Genomic DNA, 25,685 nt, shown 5'->3' on the forward strand with positions numbered 1-25,685 from the left:
TGCCAGCCGAATCGAAAGCCAGAAAGCAGAGTCAGTCGGGCACAGTGGTGGTACAATGGACAAGCAGTTTGGGGGCAATCTGACGCACGCCCCTTCTTTGACTGTGGCAGGCTGACTCGGTCGGCACACAGTCGAGGCGCGAATTGTGTGGCAGGTTAGAGGCAGCAGCAGCAACAGATTTCACACATTCTATCTGTAAAATATGACAGCTAATCGAAAGTAAATACCTTGAAACAAGCACATTGAAACGCTAGTATATTAAGCAGTGCTAGTAGATTAAGCAGTGCTAGTATATTAAGCAGAATCAATCAACTGCTTTTTACATTGTTTTCTCTTTCTCTCTCTCTCTATGACTGCCAAATATCACTCTCGCTCTAGTCCCGCTGTGACAAAGCTTTGACGGAAGTGTAGCTGTAGCTGCTATTTTTTTTTTGTGGAAAGAAAACGTACAGGTTGGGTAGTAACAGATTTCTGTGTTCCACAGAACTCGGCAGACATGCTCCTTCCTCTGGCAGGCTTCCCCTTTTTGCGTGCCACCACTGTGACTTAGTGCGAGCTTGAGGCCTTCTTTGGGTCAGGGCCACCATGCCATGCCCACAGAGTGCTCTGCCCGGGACACATATTCCGGCCAATTACCCCAACATCTTCCAATGGCAGGTGGCAGCTCATTGAGCCTGCTCCATCAGTTTCACCCCCCAAGCCCCCCCACCAGCGACTCCCGATAGTTTCCGATGGCTTCGCATCGGTGCCGTTGCCATGTGTGCAGCTACCAGTGTTTTTTTTTGTCTCAGTTGACACTGTGTCAACGTTCAAGCGACGACCGGGCTGAACCCAATTTGCACCTGGACCTGGACCTGGACATGCAAAGTCAGCAAAGTCGCATACGAGTATGCGAGCATGTGTCTGTACAAAGGACACGTTGACAGGTTGGGCAGGCCCTGTCCTTGCTGTTGTTATTGGCTGTTTATGCATGCAACAGGGCGAATGCGGGCTGGCTAATTGGCCAGCGGAGTCGTGCGATGAGGTCGATCGGTCGGTCACAGCAACAAGTGACGCTAAAACTGTGAACTGTGAAGGAAAATCGTTGCAACACTACAGCGACATACAGTTTGACAATTTAAAATGAATGTTTTCTTATTTATTCTAAATTTAATTAATACTCGTATTTATTCTCTGGTTTCTCTTGCTCAAACGATGTACTCACGGGTTGTTAGGGATTTCGATTTTTCCCTCTTCAAATTTAAATGTTAAAATTATGTTTTAAGTCTGAGTTTGTTATTGAATAAAAATTAAATAAAGGAAAAAAGTTTCGTTTCATTTCATTCATTGGTTTTCTTTCAATCGATCTTTTGCATGAAGAAGAGTCGAGTCGGAGCGAGAAAGTGCGAGTGAGTTAGTCATGGCAGCTGCCTTCTCGATGGGCTCCGCTACTGTGGTACAGTTTGCTACAGTTCGGCCGGAGGTTAAGGCACCAGCATACAGTAAACTCTTTACCATTTTTGGTGTTGGACTCTCATATCTATTGCTGTCAATGCGATATTTAATTTAAGTGCAAAGCTGCTTGTCATCCGCTGTTTTCTCAACACTTTCCTGTGTGTTTCGGCCACATTTTTTTTGCAACACTCTGCATGGCCAGCGCTTGTTGCGCTTCTGCCAAATAATAAACGCAAAAAACAAACCAAAACAAAAACAATTTAATTGGCGCAGCACTTGCTGCCCGCTGGCACATTGTGGAAATTGTTTTTGTTCGTCTGGGAACTTTCTTTCCCCAAAAAGACGAAGAAATGGAAGCGACACCCACACTCCCATTGGCATACAAATGAAGAGTAATAGTTGTCCATGCCACTTCCGCTGCCACTGCCACTGCCAGAAACACCTCGCGTGTAAAATAAGTAAGGTGATGTGAAAAATAAAAGCTATTAAATATTTTAAATTAATATTGTGATAATTGTCGTATAATCGCCACGGCTGATGCTAACCCCTCCTAAATTCAGGAGGTCAAGACAAGACCCGAGGACCACGAAGCGAAGCTTGAGGCACTTGACACGCAGAATATAGATGGCCTTTTGGCTCTTGTCGGAGAAACGAAGATTGTCAGGATTCCAGCGCATTTCGAGACGCTACAGGTTTGCCGCAGTTGGATGCGATGGTGATGGTGTATATAAGCAGATCTTTGAGGACTCGCTCTCGCTCTTACGATCCACTTATGATCCACACACTAAACTCTCGTCAGGCTTGGAAGCCAAGCAAGAAGGAAATGAGGTTGCAAAAGATTAAAAAAATTAACGTTGTTTCTATGGTTTATTTTTCATTATAGGTTTTACAGCTAACACATTTTCATTTTCATTTTCAATTTCAATTTCATTTGTTGCTTCTGCTCGTTGGCAAAGATTTGACTGCTTTCTTTTTGTTACTTGTTACTTGTCCGTTACTTTCTGCTGTTGTATATGACTTTTTTTTAATTTAATCGTAGGTTGTTTATATATTTGATTCGCTAAAACTCAATTAAAAATGTATTCTGCCGACCCTTGTGTTTGTTCGCACAATTCGTGTGTAATTTTGTTTAGGCCATTGATTAGTGGTAATAATTATACGCAAGAAAGTGTTGCAAAAGTTGGATATAGTGGAGTGGTTATACATACAATATAAGTAGTTCTGTTCTTCTAATTAAACATTGTACGTATACATACATACTCGTGCGTAGTCGTACATACAGCCATATACATATGTATGTATGTATGTATGTACATAGTATGTATGTATATTGATCATCTGAATCTCTGTATTCGTTATCAGCTTCGCATCGCATCGCTATACATTTCTTATCGCTTCCTTTCTCCCTCCCTCTCTCTCTCTCTCTCTGACTTCTCGTTCCTCTTTTCCTTTCGTGTTTTTGTTTTGTTGTTAGGAATCACAGTATTGTGCAAATGACCTTTTTATTTTTAAGTGGTACAAAAACTCTTTCTTGAAGCGGCATACATACATATGTACATATGTTGAATGTACACATGTATCATGCGTATGTACGCGGCTATGTAAATGCAAATGCAATTGTAAATGTAATGTAAAATAGAACCCGACACAGGCAGTGCAGTTTTTGGTGTGTGGTTTAGTTCTCACCACCCTCCACCCCCGTTTACCCACTCGTTGGTGGGTAACGAGGGCCTGGGTTCGCTTGGATATCGATCTGGAAGGATCGATATCGAACGATTCCATCCCACCTATGAACACTTTGTCTTTTTTTTTTATTTGGAAACAAGAGGAATTATTTTCTTGGCTTTGACTTTGACTTTTGCTATTGACTATTTTGAGTTTTCATTTTGGGAAATCACAATATCTATGCAAAATCTTATACATCTCTCTATATATTGTATATATATATATATGTATGTATATATATATCGCTTTGTCGTGAACATTAGATTTAGATCGTTGTCCTTAATACATGTAAATATATATTCATATATCCATATAAATATGTATACATATGTATGTATGTATGTACGTGTATATAGCATATTTGTTTGTATGTATTTTATTATTTAGCTTTCTTCCACAGCTCTATCTCTCCTCTTTCCTTTCTTTCGGTATTTCAGCGTGGTTGTGGTGTGTGTGTGTGTGTGTGTGTGTGGGTCTGTGGGTGTGTGTGAGCTTTTTCGGCTGCAACGGTGTAACTAGAGATGTGGTGCAGCGTGTAACGGGCCAGGTTCCCTGTCTCCTCACTGCTTTATTCCCCTACTTTGCTGCGGAGAACCGATCGATCGTCAGCTATCTCAATCGTTGGGATATGCGTGGTGCAGGGTAATAGTGGGCAACGTTTCTTCCGTCCCTCAGTTTTTGTTTGTGATTATTTGGGGGGGAGAGCGGAAACTAGTTTATTGGTCTCACTGAGTATATTCCAGTGGGGGTCGGGCTAAGAATGGGGTATTCGGCTGAAAACTATGCTCAAGCAGGGGGTTATACGATTTCATTAGTAGAGTTCCATAGATAGCTAATTGAAGTAACAGCAAACAGAATGCAGTGCCCGAAATACGATTAATCAAACTACACATATGCAAAATGTATGTAAGTACTCGTTATTCTCAAACTCATTTACTCGCCACTCGTCATTATATTCCATTCCATTCCGTTCCATCCCATTTCTATGCTCTCTTTCCTTCGTTATTCATTTCTTTAAATCTAATGCAAAATTTTACTAAGCAACCCTGTATGTTTATTAAAGACCAAATAAAAATGCTTACATATATCCCACCTAATAATGTACATATCGAGTTGTTCATACATATCTCTGGAGTAGGCAGTCCAGTTAAAATATATGTAAATAGCTAAACCGAATATACATACATATGTATGTATGTAAGTAAGTCAATGCGCAGGTAGGTTTGCACACCAAAAAATACAAAAATATGAAGACGTCCAGGTTCATAGCCAATGCCAATTATAGGTTACTCCTCAAGCGGGCATACAAAATTGTAAATTGAGATTTAAATTAATGAAAAGTTGATCAAAGAACAGAAAAAGAAATTGTTGATGTTGTTGTGTTTTATTGTGTTTGTTTTTTCTTGTTTTCCAGTTTTAGATTCTAATGCCACTTTGTGTGTGTGTGTTTAGTTAAAAAAAAAGGTTTAATTATTATTACAGATCTGGATTTTGTGTTTACGTTTACGTTTACGTTTACCAGGAATGCAAAATCAGTAATTACATTGCGATTTATCAACATAAAAATAACCCAATAGTCCACGCACTAAATATTGGGCAGCATACCGATTTGCATTGCATCATGCACTCATAAGTATAAGGTATACATACATATAACTGACTGATCAGGAGCACAGAGTCAGTCAACTAATTTGTTAATTAACTAATTGCTTTACTTAAATAATTAATGGACAAATGATGAAGGGTTTTCGTTTCGTTTCAATATTACACACAATTTGTCATTACGCTATGGACGAAAATCAGAAACTTATACGATATTCAAATTGCCAGCGAAAGGAATGTTTTTTCTTTTATTTTCTTTTCTGTGATGGGGTCCCCAGGGAGCAGACACTCTTTGCCGTTGGTCTTTGCAACCTTGATCTACAAATCTGATCTGAACAAAGCCCAACAATTTGGGGGTACTAAATGGCTAGCGTGGCTGCTCTCTGCCTCCGAAGTCTTTTTGTTGTTTGAAAGTAACCATAATCCGTACTCAGGCTGGAAATTTTACTTGCTGAACACATCAATTCTGTTGGTTATACATAAGTATCGGTACAGTACAAATTATTGTAAAAATAGTAGAATTTGAACAAGGCAAATGGGTAGACAGCTGACAGGTCTCAATGGATCCATCCATCCATACACATGTGTATAGTAGGATTGGCAATGGGCTCCACAATTCAGTCAATCATTTGTTTTTTTGTACGTTTATAAACTTGCTAATTAGTTTTGATATCTGTCGCTGCTAGCCGGATGTACCGGTTCGCCTTGTCTTTGGTTTGGTTACAAAATTTGACTCATTTTCCATATAGTCCGCTGATGTACGCGGTTCTTCGTTATACATACATATTCTCGCAAAAAAAAAAAGAATGGTTCCCGACAGGCATCACCTCAAATGGTTTTCCCTTCATTAACTTTTATATATTTTGTTGTTTGTTCATCTAATTGTGTTTTTAGCTTACATATATAAAAAATTGTATTGTAATTGTTTTGTTCTTCTTTGTTTTTATAGTTTGGAAAAGGCGTTAGCTGTTTGCTAAAATACGTATTAAATAAGCCAAAGGAAGCAAAATCAAATGCTTTAAATTCTTGCCAACTCTTCTCATTACATTTTTTGTTGTTGTTTTTTTTTCGTTTTTGTTTGTTTTTTTTTTTTAATATAATTTTTGGTTTTCTTAAGTTTTTTTTTTTTTGCAGACACTTAAAGCAGTTTTCGTTTTACACATACAATTACAAAAAGGTTTTGGGGCGTAGAATAATTTGAAGAAAATCAAGAACTCAAAGGAAATCCATCCAGCTCCAGGAACGCCTCTCAGACGTAGGTGGCTACCGCGGCAGTGTTGGTCGAACCAGTTCCTCCATTGCTGGCTCCTGTCCCAGCACCAGCACCAGCTCCAGCTCCTCCTGCTCCCGATGCCAATCCAGCTGCTGTTGCTGCTGCGGCGGCGGCACTTGTCTGGGCCGGCGAGGCTGAGCTGTTGAGCGGCTGTGGACTGACTGGCGGCTGTAGCTTCCCGGGCACGTACTGGCCTATAAAGGAGCCATCCTCAGTGAATTGACCTGCGGCGATAGAATAATCCAGATAATTTATATATTACTTTAGCTGTGAGTAAATCACTAATTCCAAGTACACATATTTATAAATAATATTATAGACCATGTTAACCTCAACCCCAACCAAAGCAGCACCACAACACCGCGTGAGAGTTTCGATTAGTTTGTATTAGAAATTTATATTTATGGATTATGGATTATTATTATTTTATTTAGCATAGTCCCTGTTCCTGGATGTGAGTAGGTGGATGTGAGGGACAAGGGTGGGCTCCGTTAGTCTGGAATTTGTTAAACTACAATTACTTTGGGGGGTACTATGGGGGTTCTATGTACATATCTACGTATCTACTATAAGCATTGGCATAATAAGTAAATTATAATAAAAATGCTTGTAAGAATACAAAAACTTTACCTTACGGATTTGTCAGCTACAAATGAAGACACGAGTAAACCAACACATAAAGAAAAAGAATAAACTAATTATAATTCTTACAAGACGTTATAACTGTCGAGTTGATGTTTTCATCGGTTAATGCCAGCCATAAGATATACATACGTATATAGCTTGACGATCTATAAGACTTACGAGGTTCGCTACATAATACTTATGGTCATTTATGTCAAAAAATACATACTACTCGTACGTACATAAATGTGAAGGATACTTTACGATTGGGAAAAGGGTTTCTTGTTTCGTTGATTATTATTCATTCAGTTTTCTTTATTTTGTTTGTTGTTCTTTCTAATTTAATATACATATATAAAAAATTATAATTCCATACAATTATGTAGTGTATTCGTCATCCATTCATTAATATTAAATAGCTCTACTACACAGAAAAAAACATTTATTTGTAATTCTTCTTCGATTCTTTCTTTTTTCCAAAAAACAAACGCAAAGGAAACATTTTTACATTTTACAACACTATTTCACTGTGAAAAATGAAGTACAAACGAGATAAAAAAAAATATAGAGCAATAGAATAAACAAAATGTTACACAAATTATAAAATAAAAACAAAATACAAAGTAAGATAATGCAAAATAAACATCTACGCAAAAATGTTTTGTTTTTTGCTTCTTGTTTGTTTGTTTGTTTGTTATTGTTGTGGTCTCAAGGAGGGAGCTAAACGGAGATTTTACATTAACTGTTTATAGTATAAAAAAATATTAAATTAAAACTTATTTACGCTTTATATTTCTATATATATATGCATTACATGTAAGAGAGCGAGACATAGATATACAGCTGCATACGGTGAGTGCATGGGACACAGTGGAACAGAAAGAGACACCCAAAAGAGAGCAGGGGCAGGTGCAGGTGCTAAGAGAGCGATTCAAATCGATTGAAGATCGATTGGCAAATATATGGTAGCATACAAAATGAGTTTTATCGGTGGCCTCGGATTCGCATATCAGTATATATTATTTTTTATTTTTTGCTTTCTTGCTCTTTCCCTCTGCCTCAATGTTCCTCGAGAGCGCGCTCTCCTGTTGGCCCAAATTATTACATGTTTATATTGCTGCTCTGCTCTGCTCTTTCGATTCGATTTTGATTCTTTTTCCGTAACTTTCATTGCTACTTCTTCCACTTCTTCTTATTATTCTTTGTCATGTTTGTTTGTTTTTGTTTTTGTTTTTGTTTCGTTTAAATAGCCTTTTGCTGCATCGATCGTCATCGCCGTTGTTGTATTTGCCGTTGCGGTTGCTTTTGCTGTTTCTGTTTCTGTTGCTTTGATTTCTTCCGTTCGTTTGGCAGTAGAATTTGCTTTGCTTTTTACACTTGTTAACTTTAATATTAAATATATAAAAGTTTGATTTATATATCTATATATATACTATTTAAATTTCCACGTCCTTTCGCACTTCGTTCAAAGTGAAACGATGGTCTCTAGAATTTAGTTGTGGTTCTTGGGCGCTGATCTTGTTCATTTTTGGGGCTTTGTTTTGTGGTGTGTTTAGTGTTGATGTGTGTGTGTGTGTGTGTGTGTGTGGTGTGTGTGTGATTGTGGGTGGTGTTTGGAGGTGGGTTTCGGGCTCGTTTAGGTTTCGGTTTGGCTGCCGTGCTGCTTGGTGTGGCGCCGCTGCTTACAAATTAAATCAAAGCCCCTTGCGTCCATATTGGCCGATAAAGGATCCGTCTTCATTCATGCCTGGATATTGTTTGTTGTTCATACATATTCATATTCATATTCAAACATTTTCGTGAGTGTTTGTGTTTGGTGTAAAAAGGAAAGTAAGAGAAAGAATGATACATATAAAATAAAATACAAATTAAATTAAATCAAATAAGTATGGTGCAATTCCAGATATACATAATATATATATATATAAAGGCATAAAAGAAACATTTAACAGAAACACACAAAAAACATTAAACAAACTTTAGCGACTGGAATGGATGGATGATGCTCCGGAATGAAATGGATTGCAATTGGAGTGGAGTGGAGTGGATCAGCAGCTGTGGCCAAGCCAGATGCCAAATGGGTACATGGGTACATGGGTACATGGGTACATGGGTTGGTGTTTCAGTGGGGAGCAGAGCTTTTAACAGGTTGCGGCTGCCCTGCGCGAGCAGAGTTAGTATTAAAAAAAAGAGAGCAAACGAAAACAACAGCGTGCAAGGGCAAAAGGATCAATGGAGATGCAGCGCGTAACTGTCCCTCGCTCTCTTCTGCTCGGCTCAGTGCATTCCAAAGAGAGAGCGAGCGAGCGAGCAAGCGGTTAAAGTTGGAACGGCGGAATGGGAGAGCCTGTCTTTCTCCTATCTGTGTGACGAAAGCGCAGCAAGCAGCAAACAGCCAGCCGCAATGAGAACAGAGAACTTTAAACACACACAAAAATTACGAGCAAGGGGGCCCTTGGAGGGCTCTTCTGACCTGACAGATTGACGGACTGGTGAATGACGACGACGCGGCCGCAACGGGTAGGAGCACAATGAGACAACGACAATGAGTCGAAAATGGGTAGAGAGCGAAAGGACTCTCTTAGACTTTGCGCGTTACGCCACCGCTGGCTATGCAGTGGTCGTAGGACGGTGGTGGTGGTGCTGGGGACGAGTGTGGCGACGGTGGCAACGTTGGCAACGTTGGCAACGGCAGCGATGGCTGGAACGATATCGACGCCGATGGCTGCTGCTGCTGCAGTGACTGCAAATTTTTGCTGCCTCCCTTGCGGGCAGCGGCGGCGGCATGGGCGGCAGCGGTGGCCACAGCTGCATAACCACAGTGAACCACAGTATCATCATCATCATCAACATCAACATCCCACATCAATCAAATCAAATTAAAATCGTTGTAAAGAAATCAAGGCCATGGAGTAGCCAATGAGAACAAACAAAAAAAAAAGAGTCAAGATGATGTTGGGGTTGTACGGGGGGATAGCCCTAGAACGGTGCCGTTCCCATGCTTGCTATATATTCAGAAAACTGAAAAATCGTTTGCAGCCCGTGGGCAAGGCCTCCCTCCTCCCTTAGGCTGTGGCTGCTTCTATGCTTTTCCATGGCATGTTTTGTTTTTGTTTTAAGTAATCTTTGAAATGTTTCTTTGCAGCAATACGGTTCCGTTCTAGGCTTAAGATGTGAAGGAGGACAAGGAGGAGGTACAAAGGATGTACACAGGTACAATGTATGTGTGTGTGTATTTATGTATGTATGTAGATGGCAAGGGGAATGGGGTGAACGGGGGGAAGGAATCGGAATCGAATCGACTAACCTGTATCGCCATCGCCGTACTCGGCCATTGAATCGGTGTCGCTCTCCACGCCGGGCTTGTTCGCTGAACTAACGGATTGGCGACCAGCGCTCTTGTTATCCAAACTGCAACACAGGATATAGGTTATTAATCGAAAGTGAAAGATTGGTAGCTGGACCCTCTCTTACGGTTGCGAGTACTCGTGGAAACCTCCTTCGTCGGGATAGTCGCGCCTTCCGTTGGCCAGTTCCCGGTCGTGTACATCGTACTTGCCGCCTCGATTGCGACGTATGATGCAGATGACAATGAACAGAATGATGATGATGGCCAGGGCCAGCATCATGCCAATGAACCAGCCGGCATTGGCCACCGTCTCGTTGGGCACCATAATCGGCCCCTCTACGCTATTCGTGTCTATCTCCTGCGTGGCGCTCTCCGTGTAGTAGTGGCCATCGACGGACACCACTCGGAACTCGTAGGCGGTATCCGGGCTCAATCCAATCTCCTGATAGGTGGTCATTTTCTCCTCCTTTGTGTCGGACCATTGCGTCTCACCCTTGACCCTGCCAGAGCGAATGGAGACGTGTGTTTAGAAGAGAGAGAGACACACAAGAGAGAGAGAGAGAGGGACGGAGTAGTTTACCTGTACTTGGTGAAGAAGTGGGTTCCCGCGTGTCCCTCGGTGTTCGGCTGCCAGTTGATGCGGAACTTGGCCTGGCCATTGTTCGATGGCAGCTGCTCCCAGGCGAAGCTGGGCGTAGCTGGTGCCAGATTGCCCTCGCCCAGAGTACGCTTCTCGATGTAGTGCCTGCAGGGGGAATTAATAAATTAAATGAAGTGTTTACTTTCAAGAGCGGGGGGCACACTCACTCAGTTCCTTCGCCCATCTTGGTGGTGGCCGTAATGGAGATGCGATACTTGGTGTCGGGCTTCAGGCCCGCCATTTTGGTGCCCGTGATCCTCGGATCGGTGATATGCGGATCGTACTCGCGTCGCTCGCCGACGAAGCTGTTCTGGACCTCCTCGTAGTAGATTTTGTAGCCGGTGAGCTTGCCGTTCGGGTGCAGCGGCTTCTTCCAGGTGACCCAGAAGGCGGAGGAGCCCAGCGGATGGGCATCCAGCGACTGCACCGGCGAGGGGACACCCTCGGGCGTATCGAAATCGATGATGGCACTGGGCGGACCGTTGAAGCGTCCGTTGTAGGCCAGTATGCGGGCAAAGTTCTTCGAGTCCGGCTTGAACTGTGTGACCAGAGCCGTGTCCGTGTCGCCCTTAACGTGTATCTCGCGCAGCCCCTCCTCGCCCTCGTTCTCGGTCCACGTCTGGATCTTGTAGCCCTTGAAGTGGCCGCGCACGGACTCCTCGCTGACGGGGGTCCAGGCCAGATAGGCGCTCGTCGCTGTCGTTATCTGTCGCATCGTAAAGTTGGTCGGCGCGTCCTGCGGCCGGTCCTCGCCCGAGTAGCCGATCACCTCCTCGGCGGCGACATTCGACTCGCCGCGCTCGTTGATGGCCACCACCTTGATGTGGTACTTGACGAAGGTCGGCTGGTCGGTGATCACGATGTTGTTCTGGTGCCACTCGTTGATGTCCTTGTTCTCCCAGGCGGCGGCGGGTATGTCCCGCTTCCAGCTAACGCGATACTGGAACTTGGGCGCATTGTGCTCGATCTCCGGCATGGGGGTCCACGAGATGACCAGGTTGTTGGGCTCCGTGCCCTGGCCGACCACATTGTCTGGGTTCTTGAAGGGCACGTCCGGCTGGTTGGTGCACGAATCGCTGTGCTCGGACGGCTGCGAGGCGCCGATCTTGTTGAAGGCGATCACGCGGAACGTGTAGTTGGCCCACGGCGACATCTGCACGACAAAGGAGAAGTCCGTGTTGGGCACCTTCTCGAAGGCCGTGTCCCACGAGGCCGGTGTGAACGAGGTGTTGAACTGGATCGTATAGTGGAGAATGGGCGAGCGGTTGTCGCCCTGCGGCTCCCACATGATCTCCGCCTTGTCCGCCTGGCAGTTGATGCCCGTCAGCTTGGGGGCGTTCGGCACATCCTGGACGATGAGGTTCGCCTTGGCGGCGGCCTCGTCCAGTCGGGTGCGTGCCACACACGTGTACTCGCCGGAGTCCAGCTCCATTGTCTTGGCAATCGTCAGGCTGTTGTCGTTGGTCTTCACGAAGCGTGGCTGCGCCTCAAAGTCGATGGACTGCCCGTCCTTCCACCAGTCGATCTCGATCTCCAGATTGCCATCGTGCGCCTCGTTGCAGCGGAACGTGGCCGACTGGCCGGCGGCCACCTCGTAGTTCTGCGGCTCCTGTGTGATCCGCGTGTGCTCCATCACCGTCAGCGAGCCTTCGGCGGACTTGTTGCCGAATTTGTTCTCCGCATAGCAGGTGTACTGTCCGGCGTCCGAGAAGGTCACGTCGAGGATCTGCAGATCCCCACTGCCCTGCACGATGTAGCGTCCGCCGGTCAGCCAGTTGGTGGCGCGCAGCCACCTCACCTGCGGCTTGGGGGCGCCGGTCACGCGACAGCGCAGCGTCACGTTGCGTCCGTCGACGGTGGAGAGGGCGGTCGGCGGCTCCTCGATCTCTGGGGGCAGGGCCTGCACGTTGAGGAAGACATCCTTGTAGACGTAGCCGAGCGAGTTGGTGGCATTGCAGCCGTAGTTGCCGGTGTCGCTCTTCAGCAGATTCACGATGCGAATGGTGTTGTCGGTGACGGTGCGCCTCGGATTGGGCGCGCTCTGCTCGATGGGCTTGCCGTTGTGGATCCAGCTGATCTTGGGCTCGGGGAAGCCGGCTGCCTCGCACTGGAACACCACCTCCTCGTCCTCGGCGGCCGTCTTGAAGTCGGGCTCCACGGTGAAGTACGGTATGGCGTTCACCTCCAGGATGATGGAGAAGGACTGCGCATTGCCCACGCCGTTCGACACGTCGCAGGTGTAGGTGCCGTTGTCATCGAAGTTCGTCTGCCGTATGATCAGCGACTTGCCGTAGTGGCCCTGCGTGATGCGGTCGCTCCACTGTATCCGGTGTCCGTCCTTGCTCCACACGGTCTGGGGTAGCGGCGTGCCGCCGTATATGCAGTACAGCTCCATGCGCTTGCCGCGCAACGCGAGCGACTGCCGCCGTGAGACATACTGCCGGATCGGCTGGTGCTTGTTCTGGGAGGCGCTGACGCCCATCTGCTTCACGTCCAGCAGCACCTTGTTGCCGATCTTGTACTCGCTGCGGAACACGGAGGTCGCCGAGCAGGCATAGTAGAAGTCGTCGCTGGCATCGTCGCGGGTCACGTTCGAGAACCAGAGGTTGCCCTCCGGATCGAGGGTCATGCGCGAGTTGTTGATCGACTTGATGCTGCCGTCGATGGACTGCTGCATCATCCAGTTGACCGTCGGACTGGGAAAGCCGTCAGGCGCCGCACACTTCAGCAAGAAGGGCTCGCCCTCCACCGCCTCCACGGTCTTGGCTGCCTCGTCCTTGAACGCATTCAGCTCCGCCTTCCGCACGTACACCGAGTTCGAGGTGGCCGTGCCGAACTCGTTCGATGCAAAGCACTGATAGTGGCCCCGGTCCTCGTCCTTCGGCGAGGTGATCACCAGTGTGCCGCGTCCCGGCTGCCGCAGCATTCGGTCGTCGTACGCCTGCCAGTCGAACTTCTTGCCGTTCTTTATCCATGAGTAACTGAAATGAGTTGAAGCGAAATGAAATGTTAAGTTCAGAGTTACATGTGTGCTCAGCCTCAAAGTTTCATGCGAACATTGATCAAGTCTAGAGGACATTCCCCATCCTGCATGCGCAAGTCGCTACGCAGCCATTTCCATCAGTGGTCGGCACGCGCACATTCACATGTTTTGCAGCTGCCACTGCAATACACAGCCCTGTAATGCAGCCCTGAACCAGAACGAGAACGAGAAACGCCAGCCCAAAAATCGGTCTCTCTCCCTCCCATAAGTATTTCTGAGTTAAATGACGGCACGTATGGGTGGACTGTGGCTTAATATTAAATCTACAGATTGTCTGCTCCATTGAGGCGATGGGTGGGCTATTCGGTCTATTGCCCAGCGAGACATGCATAATCAACAAATTTAACTAAGATTAAGTGAATTTATCCACATACTATACATACTTATTTATATATATATATATGTACATATGTATGTATGTATGTATCTTTATGTAATAGACTTTAAGTGAAACTTTAAATATTAGAAATGTTGCCAAGCAGTGTGTTTCATTCCAGACTGGCATGGAATGGAATGGAATTGGAATTGAAATTGGAGTGCAGTGATTCACCTACTGTACGTAATCCCGTTAATTGTTCCTTTTGGGATTGACCAATTGGAGCTTTGCTTTGCCGTTCCCCTGCCGCCTCCCCGTTTCCTGGACTGCCATCAGAGGCGAGAGCCGCCTCTTAAGCATTTAACAAGTTGCCTTACGGTTTTCCACATTTAATTTCGCTTAATCAACATTGCTCGTGAGTGAAGTGGAGTGGAGCGGAGTGGAGTGAATGAAAATTAAGACATTTTATGCACAAATTATGACAACTTAATTTGCTTCATATCCAATTGCGAAAAATGTCGATTGAAGTGAGACGCGCTGCTGTGGGAGTCGGGGGGGAGGAACGGGATAGACATAGACCCAGGGGGGTGGGCTGCTTGGGCAGTCTCTTGTTTTTTCCATCTTATTTCTCGAGTCGAGTCGCGTCGAGTCTCGAGTAATTGCAATTAAGCGGCAAAAGGAAGTCAACGCCAGAAGAGCGCCAGCTCAAGTTTTCTCCCTCTCTCTCTCTCTCTCTCTCTCTGGTGTGTAAGCCTGTGCCCGACTTTTGTATACATATATCTACATATTTATATATACATATGTATGCAGTACCAGCGGACGAACTGGACTACTTGCCGCTTGAGCTTGTTAAACATTGAAGCAACTTTTTTTTTTTTTTTTTTTTACATTTTTCAGTCTTGAGTCATTGCTCCCCCTGCCCAGCCCCAACCCCTTTTGGTTGGATCTTTTCGGGTTCGGGTTCACTCTGGACTACAGGTCACGCAATAGGTCAATCATTTGAATTGTTTTTAAGTGTTGCTGCAAGTTGAAACTGCCAAGAGAAACGGAGAAACGGAGCAGCCGAGCAACTGGCTGGAGTGCTGCTGGAGTGCTGCAGTGGAACAGGAGGAGCATGGGGCAGCTATGGAAATGGACCGACTGGCGTGCAGTTTGTTGAACTGAACTCAGAGGTAACTTTTTGCAATTGGCTTGGCCAGCAGCCGCAACTGGGGGTATCTGCGCCCCACCCCCTGGTATCAATACACAATACACGAGTATACATATGTACTCCAATTATCTTACTTATCCATCAGTATTAAATCTCAGAGTTTTGAGTGGTGCTGCGAGTGACTGCACCTTCGACTTGTGACTTTCCGTGGCAGGTCACAAGGCAGCTGCTTATCGGCCACTATCCATCCGCATTCACAATCATGTACATATATCCACGTTGCATCAACGGTTCCCCAGGACTCATGTTTCAAATGCAACATTAGCAGCCCACCCGACAGCCGCTGCTTAGCCCTCGACTTGACCCCTGACCCTCCCCACTCCCCAAGTCTTGACCAGCAGCAGCAGCAGCACTACTACTTGGACAAGTCAATAAATTTCTGGCTAAATGGCATTCTGGCAGTTAAGCAGTCGAGCAGTCAGGCAGTCAGGCAGGAAGGCGTCGGTGTCGGTGTCGGCGTCTGCCCTCCCTCGGCAGACCGTTATCGAAGGCAGTCAAGCGGTCATCTGAAACAGTTAGTCCAGACAACAGCTGCTCCGCACCCTCAATCTTATCTCTCCACTCCCGCCCTTAGCCTTCGCCCTTTCCTTTCTTTCGTGTTTCGGTCGTCGTAGCCTGCCGTCTCATCATTCATAGACTGATCGATCCCACTGCAGCAACTGTTGGTGCTGTCTTGTCCGGTTCCCTAATTGAAAGATGACTAGCTGGAAACGATAATTGAAATTACTACGGAGCGATCGCACCCAAAAAGAATTAGCTGAAAGCAGTTTTGCAAGCAGTGGCTGTACATTTCGTAATTGACTCGCTCACTCCGGTAGAGGGCGACACTCCACGAGAATTGCAGGGGAATCCGGGTGCCATGGGCAATGGGTGCTTGCATCTAATCTTATTCAATCATTCTCTGTGAGTCTGCGTCTTTTATTATCTGTATATATAGTACTTCCATCTGACTGATCCACGGATCTAATATACCCCCACACTCTTTGAGTACAGGGTATAAAACGAATTTCTTATGGAAATTGTGAGTACATACTGTACGAGAGTATATGCAGCAAGAAGGGGCAGCAGAACAAGCCTGATGAATCATCAGGAACACGGAGAGATTGGGAGAGAGAGAGAGGAGTGGAGTGGAGTGGAGAGCAGGGCAGGGGAGACGGAGTACTTTTTACATATTAGGAAGGAGGGAGGGGGGGTCTGTGGGGTCTAAGAGCTCTCAGGACTGGGGAGGTTGGTTCCCACATTATATTTTTGGGGGTTGGAAAGCAGGAAAATGCCATAGCATACTTTTTAGCGTTGAGCGTTGAGCGTTGCCCTGCTCGGAGGCTCGGTGGCTCGGTGGACACACCCACGCGGCGTCCTATGCCCTAACCCAGTTATACATATATACACATGCACACATGGCTGTGTACATACATGCATACACATAAAATAAAAGAGAAGCAAAGCCAAAGCCGCATTTAGCCAAGAGAGAGTAGAGAGGAGCAGACGGAGCAGACAAAAGTTAAACAAAAGGAGCAGAGACTGCCCGAATCGGGGGGAATCAGCATGGAAGGGTGGAGGCTTCCCTCTGACTCACACGATTTCATCATTAGGCTACATATGAATGTGCGCCGTTCCCCGAGGTTCCAACAGGTTGGTTCCACCACATCCTGATCCCATATAGATATTCCCGGTAGCAGTCTCTCAGACTACAGACTGTCCTTCGATCGCTCCTCTCATTCTCTCTCTCTCTCTCTGTCTCTGTCTCTGTTCATTTTCTCTCAAATATCCGGTACTCCAGTACTGTCCCTTATCTAGAGATCCTTCAAACGTTTAGACAGACATTTACCCCACTTTTTGTTGTTTGTTTCAGTGGCATTTTGCGGTCTGGTCGGTCGACAGTCAAATGCCAAAAACTTAAAATGGCTCCTGCACCGCCCCCGCCCCACCCCGTCTGCAAGTGGAGTGGGAGAGTGGGCGACTAAACTGCCAACGGCCATGTGCTGTGGGAGGGGGCAGGGGCCAGGGGGGACAGTGGCATTCACAAGGGTTGGCCCATTGGCTAATACAACCACCAAGCTCTGAGTAACGGACCAACTCTTGAGTGGGGAGAGGAAGAGGAACAGCAGAAAGCTTTTTTCGGCAACTGTTTCCCAAAAAGAGAAAGAAAGGGGGGAGGGGAGGGGAGGGGCACAGAGAACAGGCGGGAAATAAGAAATGGGGCGTGTGTGTCCATCAGCGTCAGGCTGGCGTTGTCGTCATCCTCGCTCGGCCTCGTGTTGACATTTTCGTGCATGTTCAACGTTCAAACGTGCAATGACACCGACACCGACACCGACACTGGCACCAACACACAAACAGGATGAATGGACGGGGGTCCGGACCCCGGTCTGAGTCCCGCGGAAGCGTCGTCTCCAAGGTATCAACACACACACAGACGCAGAGAGCAAGAGAGAGAGAGAGAGAGAGAGAGAGAGAAACGAAACAAACGTAAACGTGAAAATAGGACATGGAAAACAGAAAACAGAAAACACTCCTCATTAATGGCCACAAAGCATGCAAACAAAGTTTTTATAGTTCGATGGAGTCCAGGTGATGGCAGCCCCAGGGGAGGGGAGGGAGGGTAGGGTAGGGCAGGGCAGGGGAGGGGGCATGGCAACAGTTGATGGATTAGTTTCCATGGAGAAGGCCAATGTGTGTGAGTGTGTGAGTGTGACAACAGTCGAGGAGCATGTCAAGCGGAAGGATATCCACAATATGCTAATATACACATACATATGTAGATATATACGAATTATATAGATAATCACTAGCTGCCGACTGCAGCTTTCTTGCTCTTACAATAAATTGGAAAATCTTTATTGGGTGGACTTTTAAAGCCAGCTTCAAGTCTTCTTGACTTGTAAAAGCAAACCGAAAACTATCTGTCCATTGACTTTGCATTGCCCTCTGGCACTGGCACTGGCACTGGCACTCCTTTCTGTCTCTGTGTCTCCGTGTCTGCCACTCAACCACATTGATTTGAATGTCGAAAATAAAGTCAAATTACAACAGACACGCAGCATCGCAGCATCGCACATCGGGGGGCCACAAGCAGAGAGAGCCCCCCAATCAAGTTGCAGACAGACAGACAGACTGGACAGACTGGACAGACCGTTCCCCACTGCCACTCATTCCTGTGAAGCATCATTACAGTGTGTGTGTGTGTGTGTGTGTGTAAGTGTGTGGGGGAGGCGGAATGTCAAATGTCAGTTTGTATGGGCAAATAAAACTTCAATTGCAATTACAGCACATTAACAGCTTGTTAACAGTGCGGGGGAAATATTCTACATAAATGTACATACATACATATGCATACATAATTACATAATATGATAGAATATATGTATTCTACAGCAAAATCCAAAAATCTCAACTTAATTAATAATTTCAAACCATAAAATTTCACAGCTCAAACGACTCGAGCGATGGATCCATTCGGAGTGTAACTCACGATCCTTGTCCTGCTCTTGCGGTACATACAGACATATGTATGTACTTGGGTACTACTCTGTAGGTACTCATTCATATATGTACATATATGTATGTATGGATGGATGTACATATAGAAATGCCAACAGAGGATTAGGCGGGAGCAACAAACGCTTTTAGCTTAAACAAACAGCAGAGCAGCAGAGCAGCGCAGAGAGGGGGAGCAGAAGGAGAGTTGCCACGTGCCACGAGGCAGGGACGCAACGCAAAGCAACGCAATCCCCCAAAGTGTGGGAAGGTGGCTGAAGAGTCCCATGGAGGAAAGGCATTGCGGGGCGATGACTCATCCAGCCAGGCATAACTCCACTGACTGACTGAATCAAAAAGGAGCACGGAGCAGCAGAGGGAGCGGGAGCGGGAGATGGAGATGCGAGTTGGAGTGGCAGCAGGAGCAGCAGCAGCAGCAAAACTCGTACTTAACATCTGACACAAAGGCCTGGGACCCCAAGCAGACGCCTGCCAAAAGAGGAGGCAGACCCACTGGACGTGGGTGGGGGTGGGGGTTGGTGAGAGCAGGGAAGCAGCTTTTGCATCCCGTTTGCTGAATGAAAGGGTTGCACCACCACCGGCATTCGCATTCCCATGCATGGGCGGGCAGGCCCTGTGCCCTGTGCCACGAATGAATCAAATGAATGAATGAATGAATGAATGAATGAATGGATGGTGGTGAGTGGTAAGAGGTGGGCTGGCTCAGCCTTTTTTTTTTTTTTATTTTTATTTTTATTTTTTTTTAAAATGTTGCAACGGGTGCCGCACCACAGCCGCAGAGGCCCCAGGGCTTGGAATGGGCGCGTGTAGATGTCTAACGACATGCAAATATTGTCTGTGTTTAAAAAGTCGTTTTTGGTTTTACGAGCTATAAAAGATGACGATGGGGATTGCGTGTTCCTTGCTCCTTGGCGGCAGCAAGTAGCAAAGGGAGCAGACAGAGAGAGAGCGAGCGAGAGAGAGAGACATCGCCAGTGCAGAGATTTGGGACAGGAAGTGGATACACACAAGAGTGAAAAGCAGTAAACACACACAACGCCGAAGTGGCAACATGAATAAGCTCCTAGTCTCGTTTCCCGATTCCAGATCACTCATGTGCATAGGTATGTGCAGTGTATGCATGTACTTTCTCCTTTAGCACTCCATGAGAGATCTTCTTACAAGAACTACGAGAATTTTAGTTGTTAGATAAATTGCCATCCGCTTGAGAGTAGTAGAACCAGCAGCTAATGGCTAGCGGAAGGATCTCTGTTGTTCTAATCAAAGGACCTTTATCAAAATATACTGCTACTCCCAGAGAGTGCGTCGTTCACATGAAAATCGATGGCAATACACGAAAATTGCTCCAGAAAGTTGGGGGGGTTTGGGGAGTAAATGCTTCAGTTTCTGTTTCTGACAAGCAGCCAGCAGAGCAGCCTGACAGCAAGACATGGCCAGACGACAGACGGCGGGCAGCAAGAGAATTCTCTGGTGCGAGAGGGATGGCGCTGACAGACACCTGTGGGCGCACACCTGTACCGGAAATGCCAAGAAATTATACAACAAAATGTTCATATGTTCATATGTAGATATAATTTTGGTCATGGCAAAGACACACATTCCAAGCTCGTAGCTGGAGGGGCGCTTCCGAAATATATTTCAATTCTCAGCAGCAGCAGACACCGCGTGGTAATTAGAGTCACGAAATATGTACAAAGAACAGTTTCAACAGTTTCAAGAGTTTCTGGAACCCGTCTTGGCTCGGCTCGTTTAATTGTCATGTGCGTAATGTGCCCCACCGACCCATAAAAGGGTTAAAGAGCGCAGTGCGGCACCGGCACCGGCACACACGCACAGCACACAAACATGCAAAAGCAACCGTTAGACGTCGCCAGCGATGACATCAAGCGGCAAAAGAACACAGAACAGAGAGAAGGGAATGGAATGAAATGGAATGGGAACGCCGAGCACGAGTGCAGTACGTAGAACGTGAGAAACTACTTCTCACAAAGAAATTCAGAGAGTGAGAGAGAGAGGGAGAGAAGCTTTCTCTCCCCTTCCGAGCATTTGACTCACAGTTTGACTCTTCTGCAGGGAATACTTACATACATGTATGTACATATGTACTTAATATCTGGCATTTAATTGTGTATGTATGTATGTATGTATGTATGTATGTTTCTTGGCTAACTCTTGGGATCTTTGTGTGCTTATCTGATTTTGATATTTTATGATTTCGTTTTTCGTGAGAGGAATTGGTTTTGTTGCTGTCATACATATGTAATGTACATGCATACTAAACTGTATCCAGTTTTTGGGCTAAAAGTAAGCAAAGGAGTAACGGTAACACACATTTTCATGATTAAAGAACATATGTACATATATTTATGTACATTGTGCAGGGCACTCAGGACACAGGCACACAGGACCCAACATAATCTCACATTTAATAACTTAGTTATATGTCATTTATGACACCGAATCTCCCCCTAATAATAAGGAATGACGCAACAGCAGTCCAGTCCAAGTTTCCCTTTGCCTTAGTTTCCCCTCCCCCAAGCAGAAAGACAATATGCAGGAAGCCCTATTATTCATTTTGCTTTATTATTTTTTGGTTTTTTCTGTCGCACTTCATCGATTTTCTCCAATTTAGCCGAATTAAATATGCCAATCGAAAGACGGACAGACAGACAGACAATATCCCCCCTTGTTGCCCCTTCGTCCACCGGCGAATCATATGCGCAATATCCGAAATAAGCAGCCCAAAGAGAGTGAGTGAGAGAGAGAGAGAGAGGAAGAGAGATGGGAATGGGTAAGAGACGGAAGGAAGCCAAATAAATGACAAAATGGCAAAAACGGAGACCAAAAAGAGCGTCGTCATCATCAGACCTCCCCTCCCCTACGCGACACTCTCTCCGATTTCGGCTGCAGTTTGCCCAAAGTTTGATTGATGATTGATACGCATGAATCATGTTTCTTTTGTGGGGGGTTAAAGTGTGTGCTCTGGTGTGCTGGGCTGTAAATTGGGGAGAGCAGAGTGCTTTCCTTCCGGACACAGGAGACGCCTCCTGTGCAGAGTACAGCGCTCTTTTGGGGGTTCAGAATGTTAATCACAGACGAGACGACGAGGACGAGGACTCCTGCAAGTGAAGCAGGAGAAGGAGGAGGCGGCGACGCGAAGGCGAGACACTGACAGAATCATTAAGGAAACATGAAGCTGAAAAATAACGACTTCAATGGGGGGCAAACAGAGAGAGAGAAAGAGAGAGAGATGGAGTAGAGAAAATAACATTCAAGGACAGCAGCAGCTTCATTTTTGAAGGACTCGAACTAATGTGGTGTAAAAAATCAATAAGTTTACCTCCCTCCCCTCCAGCCCACAGCCCCACTCGTACTACATATGCGAAAAGGGGCAGAGAGACAGGACACATTGCCTGCTTTTAGGCGATCTCTTGGAATTCGTACGCATACGCAAGCATAAATATACATACATACATGCATGCATACATACATACTTATCCGTTAGCATGGTTTGGTTGATTGAAATTGAATTTAACCGTTTGGGTATTGCAAAGTTTCAAAATTCAAACACAAGAAATTCCATCATTTTATTATTGTTTAAAAATCTGTAAGTGTCTCCCACACACACACAGTCATACATAGAGTAAGAGAGAGAGCAAGGATAGGTTAAAAGAAAAACTAGTTTTCAAACAAGCAACTTTATACATACATACATATGTACATATGTAATCGAAATAGACAGACAAATGCAAAGCCTAAGACAGAGCTTAAAAAAAAAAAAGAGAAGCACAAAAACGTGCTCTCATGCATAGTCAAGGGCACCCAAAGAGGCAGACAGACAAAAAATACAGAGAAGAAGACACAGCAACAGCGAAAAAAAAGAGAGAGATATATTTACAGACAGACAGACTGGCAGACAGACAGACAGACATATGGGAAAGAGATGTTGCGCTTGCTGAGCTTTGAGCCAGTTCAATTGAACGTCGAATCGGTGATCTCCGATTGCTTCGATTTGAGATATGTAAATACATATGTACATATGTACTTGAGGCAATGAACCGTTGAACTAAATATTTAGTTTAATTTGAATGAGGGAAAACCATACACTGATGCAGTGTAGAGAGACAGAGAATAGTCAACCACGCCCACCCCAACAATAGCTGAAAATCTGAAAAATCTGAATAACTGAAATTGGAGCGCAACCTACGGAACTAATACAGCTACGGGAGAGGGAGAGAGAGACAGAGATAGAGCAACAAATGCAATCATTAATGTCGATGCGCTAAAAAGAAACGTGAAAAAAAAAGCTAAACATCATCATCATGATCATTCTCATCATTCTCATGGATTGTGTTGTTGCTTTGGGTTGAGGTATAAAAATAACTGTGCACGCATTGCGTTGTGCATTTGCAGGCAGGCAGGCAGGCAGCACAGCTGCAGCAGAGGCAGTGACAGAGGCAGTGACAGTGGCAGAGCAGAGCTGCAGCAGAGCAGAAGTGGGTAAAAGCAGCCAATGACAACAATAAAAGTATGTCACGCTGAACCACAGAAGGCGTATACCGTACACATAGAGCACAAAGGTGAACAGAGAGAGGGACAGAGAGAGAGAGAGAGTTGAGCATAAAAAGCTTTTGAGTGAAGAACCAAGAGAGAGAGAGAGAGAACCAAGCACGACTTTAACGAAGCAGTGCTGATGTAAGCCACACACTGTTACCACATTACCTTCCTCTCACCCTCCGCTTTGCTCATCGCTGCTGTCTTTGACGGCATAGATTTTGTTTGTAATAGGAAAAATGTTTGAAATAATACACATGTTAATTATGTACATATTGTATGCAGATTGAAATTGAAATCCTTTTGATTATAATTCAGTAATCACATTATTAATTTTTGGTAAAAAAAAAAAAAAAAAAAACACAACTGTAGCTGGTATTACGTAATGCTCGGGGCTTGGCTTTTTTGTAGGTGTAGATCTGTTTTATTTTTTTGTCTTGTTTCGTTAATATTCTCAGCGTGCTTGACCATCCGGTCAAACTGGTTCCATAATGGTTGCCCCTGCCCATACCCCCCTGCTCACTCGTACTTCTATCTACCACTACCTGTGTGCCTGTCCCAGCGCACTCGCGTACCCGTTCCCGTTCCCGTTCCCGCGTACATGTGTACTCTTGTGTCCATCTAAATGAACCACTTGCTGCCGCCATTCCATCCAAGCGATGAGAGCGGAAGAGCACGCCGGGAAAAGCGCACACATTTCCCACTATTAACCCATTTCAGACCTACATTCACATGTACATATGTGTATGCATGTACATACGTGTAAAAATAAACAACAGCATTTTCTCATTTTTCCTCTTTATCATGGTTCTGGTTCTGCTACTGCTACTGCTTCTCCCTCCCTTGCTCTGCTTTCTTCTACATTTTACACATTGCCAACTTCTGTGTCGCTGCCACTGCTGACGGTAGCAGCGCGTCTCCGTCTCTGTCTCTGTCTGGTCTGGCATTTGGCCATCTGTTGCTGTGCTGCCGCCGACGCCCGCTGCTGCAGCAGCAGAACTGCTTATATCTCTGCTTCTGCCTCTGCTCTGCCTTCTCTCTTCAGGCGCTTCTTTTGACAACACTTCTCTCTCCACTCTGATCTGATCTGATCTGATCAGACTTGTGTCTGCCTGTATGACACTCTTCCTTGAGAGCGAGCTGTGGAGAGGGAATATTTTGTTTCTTTGCAAACTCCACTTGATGTATTGAATCATTAATTTCTCATTAAACATTGGGTATACCCTTCGAGTGGCTAAACATTTAAATTATTCAAATGTTTGTAGCGCACGGAAACGAAACAAAAAGAAAGCTCTTCCCCGAAGACAAGTACTCCGCCGCCTTTGGTAGAACTTAAAGCAAGTGTACATAATATGCATGTAGAAGCAGCTCGAAGGGGAACACCATTCCATATTTTCACATATATTTTCCATCGTAAACATTTCACAGACGCTTTATAAATATTTTCATGGCACGTCACGCCGCTTTTCATAACCCACCGCCCCCCCACCCACCGCACCGCCGCACATTCAGTCATTCTTTTATTTTATTTTGACAATGAGGTCATCACGCGATGTCCAGAATGTATCTAGGCACATACATACATACAATATATACATATGTATGTATGTATGTATGTATGTATGTACGAATAACTTTGAATTCCGCATTTCAAACGGTGATGTGGTTGGAGATGAAGATGACTCAATGCAATGAATGGGCCCAAGTACATGGCCAAAACTCAGAGTCAAACGGCCCCAAAAGAAGCCAAACGAAACGATACGAAACGAAACTAATCGTAACGCGAAACGTGTTTTATTTGTGTTTAGGAAACAGGTTCAAATTGGCCGCATAAACACGGCTCAGACATTACTCATATGAGGTAAGAGGCAGGCAGGTTAGAGGTAGCTTTCGGCATAGTTTCCCTTCCTTTCCAGCACCACAAAACTTGACCGAAAATATATACCTACATATACACACATATATGTATATACAAATATAGCTATGTCTTGGGTTAGTTTTGTCACAAAAATAGCCCATGAAAAGCGCCAGAAAAATATTTGACATTTGTTGCATTTGGAACTGGATTATACCCTGATTTGTTTCAGGGCACCTTTCTTTCTTCGTTCCTTTTGCCATTTTTTGCTTCCCCCGTTATATTCTCTTTGGGGCAGACTGTATCAAATTCTGCTATAAATGCTGCTCCCTCGTTCGCATAATAAATTTGAAAATACTTTTGTGACGAAAATATTTCGTAAAAAACAAGGCCGAAAAAAATAAACAAACAAAAAAGATCTCGAAAGGGGGAAATATTTGGGTCTTAAATTTGATTTAGGTGAATCGGCGGCGGATGTAGTAGAATAGATGCTACATACATACTACGTGTACTACATAAATGTACCAATAAAATGTATGCCAGGGAAATATATGAACTCTTT

The 25,685-nt window shown here is 45.2% G+C and overlaps 1 protein-coding gene across 4 annotated transcripts in view; it reads right to left on the minus strand.

Moving 5' to 3' along the window:
- Positions 1-5,087: 5,087 nt before the first annotated feature.
- The window catches only part of LOC111065175 (neuroglian), a 38,083-nt gene continuing 17,485 nt past the window's right edge, over positions 5,088-25,685 (minus strand). For 3 of the 4 annotated variants that reach the window (XM_022353195.2, XM_022353194.2, XM_022353193.2), the window contains exons 4-8: positions 10,815-13,628; positions 10,588-10,752; positions 10,133-10,507; positions 9,966-10,069; positions 5,088-6,258 (exon numbers count right to left, since the gene is read on the minus strand). In XM_022353195.2, the coding sequence (XP_022208887.1) occupies positions 6,011-6,258; positions 9,966-10,069; positions 10,133-10,507; positions 10,588-10,752; positions 10,815-13,628 (3,706 nt within the window). In that variant the 3' untranslated portion in view covers positions 5,088-6,010. Of the gene's footprint in view, positions 6,259-7,808; positions 8,406-9,965; positions 10,070-10,132; positions 10,508-10,587; positions 10,753-10,814; positions 13,629-25,685 lie in introns of those variants that run through there. The other variant, XM_022353197.2, reaches the window with a different exon arrangement.

This window comes from Drosophila obscura, unplaced genomic scaffold, assembly GCF_018151105.1.
Source record: "Drosophila obscura isolate BZ-5 IFL unplaced genomic scaffold, ASM1815110v1 contig_73, whole genome shotgun sequence".
Lineage (NCBI taxonomy): Eukaryota > Metazoa > Arthropoda > Insecta > Diptera > Drosophilidae > Drosophila > Drosophila obscura.